The sequence below is a fragment of the Phalaenopsis equestris genome, unplaced genomic scaffold (genome assembly GCF_001263595.1).
Source record: "Phalaenopsis equestris unplaced genomic scaffold, ASM126359v1 Scaffold000303, whole genome shotgun sequence".
NCBI classification, from domain to species: Eukaryota; Viridiplantae; Streptophyta; class Magnoliopsida; order Asparagales; family Orchidaceae; genus Phalaenopsis; species Phalaenopsis equestris.
Window position 1 is genome coordinate 12,189 of NW_018164745.1, and position 7,059 is coordinate 19,247.

At 34.3% G+C, this 7,059-nt stretch overlaps 1 protein-coding gene across 1 annotated transcript in view; it reads right to left on the reverse strand.

Annotated features, from left to right (window-relative positions):
• Positions 1–5,751: 5,751 nt before the first annotated feature.
• The window catches only part of LOC110025568 (NPL4-like protein 2), a 1,518-nt gene continuing 210 nt past the window's right edge, over positions 5,752–7,059 (reverse strand). Inside the window, exons 2-3 of the mRNA XM_020726123.1 lie at positions 6,040–7,041; positions 5,752–5,832 (exon numbers count right to left, since the gene is read on the reverse strand). Of these exons, the coding sequence (XP_020581782.1) occupies positions 5,752–5,832; positions 6,040–7,041 (1,083 nt within the window). The remainder of the gene's footprint in view (positions 5,833–6,039; positions 7,042–7,059) is intronic.

The following is a 7,059-nucleotide window of genomic DNA, read 5'->3' on the forward strand; positions in this document are numbered from 1 at the left end:
TCAAAAGACTCGAACAGCCAGCCTTGTAATGGAGTTAGAAATGAGGAGCTCGGTAGATAATAACCTTGTAGCTAGCGATGACTTAAACAGACGTAATGATAATTGAACTAATTAATGTTCTATCTGTTGTTTCTAAATCAAGACACGAAGAAAAATATGTGGTAATTAAGGGCTTGTTCAGTAAAATATTTTTGTTTACTGATTATTGACATGTTTTTATATTTTGTAAAACAAAATAAGTTATTTTAAAAAAATTCAAAACATCTAAAAGTTATTTTGAGTGTTTTTAAAAATAACTAAACATATTATAGCATTACAAACATATTTTATTTCAAATAAAAATATATACAAAATAAAAGGTAAAACACAAAAATGAAATCAAAAGAGAACTCAAATGGCTTCTAAGTTTTTAGTTATCTTAATGACAATCCACATATTTACAACAGCAATAAAAAACAATAAGATACTGAAATCCCAACTAAAAAATTAATCTTCTAATAACTACTAACATTCGTCAGTACCACATTCTACAAAAAATATTATTCATGAGTTGCCATGTGAAAAAACTCAACAATAATAAAAGATAAAAGGCTATACGATAAACAGAATAATTAAAAAATGGTCATTTTCTCAAGTCAACTCTAGCATTTTGGTTTCAAAATACTGTACATAAATGCTATTGAGAAAAGTTGTTTGAATAGCCATACACTTTATTTAAAGTACTGTAATATAATAGTACCATAAAAATGTTGAACAAATTCTAGCCTAACCTAAGAACTCCTAATCGTCCAATTCGTAAGATTTTTGGGTGTATCTTTTGTTCATATGAATATAGTACAAATATAACAAAACTTGAACCAAGGGCTAATAAATGTATTTTAGTGGGATATTCTGCAAATCAAAAGGGATAAAAGTGCTACCATCCACCTTCAAAGAACTTGTACATCTTAGTTGATGATATCTTTCATGAACCATGATCTTACTTTTCTACTCCTCATCTTTGGAGGGAGAATCAGACCATTATATCTTTCGTGTACCTTGTATCATATTTTTCATGAAATCATTTAAATAATTTTCAATTTCTCACGGGACTTTCCTAGTAAGCCTAAACAATATTCTCAATTTAATCACACTATATGAGGCTTTATCAAATGAAAAATGGAAACAAGTCATGAATGAAAGAGAAAAGGTTAGAAAGAAAAATAACATGGCAGCTAGAGAGTTTACTTACAAAAACAACACTTGGGAATGGGCTTGCAATGTAAAATCCTAAGCAGAAGAATCACCACAGTGGTATAAAATAGTTTAGCTTAGGGGATATACGATGTTGATTCTTACTAGACGTTTGTTTTAATGGCCAAGATAAAAAATGGAAGAGTACTACCATCTATAGCTACTAATTACGGCTAGGAAATGCAACAATGTGATGCAAGGCATACCTACATGGAGACCTTGAAAAAAAATTGTAAGATTTACATACATACCACACAATTCCTATGCATTTACATATCTAACACCCAAACTTCAAATTTTACATACATATCGCCTTAACTATGCATGAAGAGGTGTATTTCACATTTTAAAAGTTAAAATGGTGAAATTTTTAAATTGTTGACGGAAGGTGTGAAGATAAAGCAATGGTTATAACAACAGGAAAAACCCAAGAGCTTAATGAAGCCATTGAACCCATAAATTCATAAGAACATTCCATGAAAAACCAAAAAGGACTTGAAAGAAGGCAAATGGCTCTCCAAAGGACATACACACACCAAAGTTCCTTAAAGTTGATGATTATGAGCCCGAAAATATCATCTAAACATGACAAAATAAAAAGATTCCTACTTTACCAGCATAACAAAGTGATTTTCAATATAAAAATTTCTCCATACGATGATATCAAAGATGCAAGAAAATAGAATAACTAGGTTGAAGTATTGAATTTTTTTTTTAAAAAAAATTTATAAATATAGTCAAGCCTAAAAAGTAACATTTTCTTGACTAAAGTTGTCCTTAAATGCACCATTACAGTGGAATGCCAAGTCCAAAACGTTGCTTAGTAAAAAATGACATATTGCAGATTTAAAGAACGCTAGACATCCTATCACTCAAGTAGTTAAGTAGGTTTAGATAAAATCAAGACAAGGAGAATAGCAAACTGCACAAGCATGTATCATGAAATTACCAAGGCAAGCAAATTCACAAAATATCACTCAAGAAAAAACCTATTTTCATGAAATGTACAGTAAAGTCAGATAAAGGACCTAGGCAGGATTTAAAGCTATTCTTATTACAGGACATATCTTAGAGCCAACCTTCAGAAATCAAGATAAAGGATATCCACCACAAAATCAAAAATCATACCAACAAAAAAATGCTAGAGACTTCATCCCGAAACCCAAAGAGGTTTCCAAGATTAACTCACTAAAGCTACAAATGAAGTAATAGAATTACCTAATTTAGAAAAAAAAAATTATGATATTGATGAACCGTGACAAAAGCCAAGAAAAAGAGGAGCTCATCAAGCTGAACATTCACTATCAATACAATTGCAAATCTATGAGGGAAAAATATCACCAGTTATGAAATTGGGGCCCGACAAAATTCACATAACCTATGGTGAATGAGGAAGGGCAATGAGTTTAGATTTGTAAAACAATGCATCCTAAAATTTACCATAATTAGGCAATTCAAATAATAGGTCAAATGTAACGTGGCCACATGGATTAAAGAATAAAGAAAAACATTACATACTATGATATACTTAATATAGCTTATATTTGGGTTTGTTTACTACTTTTTAGGTTAGAAGAGCCAGAGAGTGTGTTGCGAGTCAAACAAGACAGAGCAAGCTACGAATCAGCAGAAAGCAGGCTACTGTAGCTAGTGTGGGGAAAGTTGCGCGTAGCGACTGTTGTTTAAGAAATAAGAGTGCACATTAGCCTGTAGCTAGGGGTGGGGAGAGTTGCGCGTAGGGACTGTTGTTTAAGAAATAAGAGTGCACATAATTGTTCAAGTGCCGTAGATAATGTATGTGTGTATAAGGCTGCAATGAGAATGTTAATAAGGAAAATAATTCCTTTAAATTAGTTCTATATGCTGCTTATTGTCTTGATTTGATATTTTGGAAGCTATAGCAGTTGCCATTGCATAAATATGCTTTGCTCATAGCATAAAATAGCAAGCAAGTTTATTTACAACCAATGAGATTGATGACAAAGTTCACAAATAAAAAAAAATTAGCTGCCCATCATTTACAGCATTTGTCACCAATTATTTATTGTGATAACTAGGCCAAGTATGATTCGAAAGAATGGGATAGAAGTTCATGAAAAAAAAATAAAAAATAAAAAATAAGTGAAGAGAATTATAAAGGGAGGCCATTCTTTTAAGCATGGTTTAACTCTATCTTAAGACCACAGATTTTAAGAATCGTTGATGATAAGAAGTCTTTAGAAATTAAATTCATCATTATAGCTATGAATAAAACATTAGAAAAAATAGCAGGAAAGTTAACATGATAAGAAGCTGTTCATAAAGAGATATAAGACATTACCGATTAAAATTAAGATTGTCCACAATCCAATAATTTTCATACAATTTCATATTACTTTAACTCTTCATTTCGTTATAACTAGAACTTCCTTATGAATAAGAAAAAAATTATTTGTACATAGATAAACTTGTCCCTGGCATGAAATATCTGAAGGAAATTGAACAACTTGAAGATTTCCATTTAAAGAACAGAATATTTTGATTCAGAGCAGCCCAATAATGTTACAAATATTCTCTCCTAGTAAAGTTACACGCAATTATAATTTTATAACTAAAATTTCATTTTTAAGCTTCCTAAATTTACATACATTAAATTATTAATCACCTTTTTAAAATTCTAATCTAAAATAGTGGGGGCACAATTTGAAGGAGACACATCTGAACTTAAAGCATTTATCTATAAAGTTCTCAATTTATCTATTTAGCTTTCACATATGAAAAAAACTGAAGTATGTTCACTAGGTGCATACAAAGAAGAGTAGTAGTCGATTGGAAGTAAAATGGATGACAAAGTTGGTTTATATTATGTCTAATAAGAAATTAAAAGACAAACAACTCAAGACACGTGAAAAAAATAACTAGTGATAATGAAGTTGATCATTTTATTTTTGATGATGTGCAATTTAATGACTAACGGGTAACATAAAAAATAATGAGAGATTTGAAGCTGAAGATGAATAAATTGTCTTGAGTGATGATGGGAATGAAAAGCTACTAAATTGGGTGCTCATAATCATTCAATATAAAGAAGAAAAGTGAGCTTTGAACATTAAAGAAGTAAAAAATAATAACTTAATTATAATGGATTATTTAGTTGTATTATTGAGTTTTTATTTTATGTAAAATTATATAAGATCCAATGTTAAATGATATATGAAATAATAAGAAAAATGCAATGATTGAAGAACGTTTGAAGATGACAATAATGTCGAATCAGAGGATAGTAAAATTATTATGATAATTCTTCTTAAGACGTTGAAAGTGAAGAAGAGTTCAATATAGATCTTTATCCTCAACACAAATTTAAATTTTAGGAGAATCCTTATCTTGAATTTTATTCCATGTTTTCACTTTATATTAATATTTACGATTGAGATTTGTAGCTTTTGTTTTTTTTTTTTACTATGTGATTTTAAGGTTCACGATAATGATATAAATATGTTGATGATTTATGATATATTTATAAATTATTTTTAATTTTATATTTCAATTTCAAGCCTATGCCACAATTAACCCCGAGGCTTACATCCAGTTTCATTAAGAAAAAATGCCTCAATTTTTATTTCACCTTTTAAGGTTTGGTAGTACTATTTGAAGTATATCACACAATCTTAAGCAAGTGATACATAAGCGAAAGGAATTGTGCACTTTCATAAAAAGGGAGTAAACTTGCAGTGCATTGGTTAATTCCATGGGCAAAGGATCTTAAGTCAGCAACAAAGCCAACTAAGTTGATCCGTACTTCCCAAAACGAAAAATGATTGCAACAAAAAGTCATAACAAGAGCCATCCTAAAAATCAATTTGAAGCCCAAAACGGTAGTTATGATTCAATAGGCTCTTGAAAAAAGAAAATAAACAGAATAAAATAAAATAGTTGTTGGAGATGCAGAGTATTATCTTGGCATGGAAGCGAGAATAGAGAGCAATTATAGAAAACACTAGTGTTTATTTTTTCCATTATTCTACATGCAAGGGGTTACCAAAGAAAAAAATATTAAATTAAAAAAATTTTCTGAAATGGAGGGAGGAAAAATGAGCTTAAAATTCAAGATATGAAAAATAAACAGTGCCTAAATATAAGAAACAATCCTAAAGCTTTCTTTAAAAAGTGATGGAAGATGATGGAAGAAGGAAATCAAAAACTCCTTAAAGTATAAAGATCATTATTCTAGGTTAGCATTTTCATCATTATCAATCTAAAAAGTAGATTTTTCTCTCTCGATCTCACAATTAATCACAATTAATCACAATTAATCCATAACTAAACAAATTTTGATCTACCCTCATGAACTATGGGTTAATGTTACATACTTGACTGCAAGGATTCACTATTTATATAAACCTTTCCGCATATCACTAAGCTTATCTAGACATTTTAATGACCAGGGCCACCTAATAAGCCCTGATTTTACAATAATCATCACGCCTCTCCCATCTAGAACTGAGAGTAGGTTCCACAGGAATCATCCTCACAGTTCTAGAGATCTTTAAGAAACGCTTGAATGGCCATCTGTAAAAATGCCAAATCACATAAATTCAGTGCAGCTGGTGTCAAAACCTAGATTATTATGAACAATCCTCAAAGGTATGAAAAGCAGTTTCTACTCAAGTAACCCCTTTACCATATAATTTCTCAAAATAATCGAACTGAAGAGCACCTTCGTCACGCATTATGAGATCGGAAGCAACAAACCAAACAAAACAATGTTCCAAAACAATTCTGCACGGCAATTTAAAAGAAAAAGAATGAGAGATCCAGACTGACCTTGTGATCTGAGATCTTCACCGGCACCAAGAAGAAGTCATTATCCACTTCTCTGAGGTCCTTAGTCCCAACTACAACATCCTTCTTCATCTTAGACACCTTCGGATCGCCATCAATGGCTTCCGTATCAAACCACCCCTCCGTAAAAAGCTTAACACATATATCACTTAGCTGAAACGCCTCAAAATGCACATCCGCCGCCCCGTCCTCGTTAACTTCGAGTTTCACCACGGCAGTCACCCACTCCGCGACGCCACCCTCGGCCCGCAGTTCCGCGGCCTGAAGAATCTCCCTTCTTGACATGGTGTATTCTCCCTTCCCCTCCCTCCCCACGGCTTGTGTGAACACAAACCCCACCCTTCTCATCCCCAGTCCCATCGCAATCGCTTCCACGAGCTTCTCCTCTTCCGGATCCCTCAAAAGTGTAAGGGCATCCTCCGTGCCCGCCTGCGGTGGCTCGTAGATGAAGTCGACCTCGACTGCACCTCCCTCACCGATGCTGCCATACATGAAGCCACCGCGCTTGATGGCGAATGCAAGGGTCTCGTTGACGTAGAGCTGGAATACATGGGCGGCATCGCGGTCAAACGAGGCCGATTCGCAGTGTGGGTTCTCCTGGCGAGATACGCGCATCTGACGGGCGATCAAATCGTCCATGGTCATCTTACGGCCAAAGGATCCGGCCGGGGTTACGGTGGCCGCACCAACAGGACCGGGAACGCTTCGCATTCCATCATAAGAAAGGAATACGAACGAACCATGAGAGATGCCGAGAGCGGCGAGCGGGGTGAAGGGATTTGTGAGGTCGGAGAGGGAGGCGGCCTCGTCCGGGGACTTGGCGATGAGGAGGTTGCGGTCGCGGGAGAGGATCTGGGAGGGAATGGGGACCCCGAGATGGGATTGGATTAGGTTTTTGAGGGTACCGACGGTGGCGGAATTTGGGTCTGGAATGGTGACACGCTCGAGTCCATCACGGCTGCGGACACGGACGATCATCCCGCCCGCGCCGGTAACCACGGC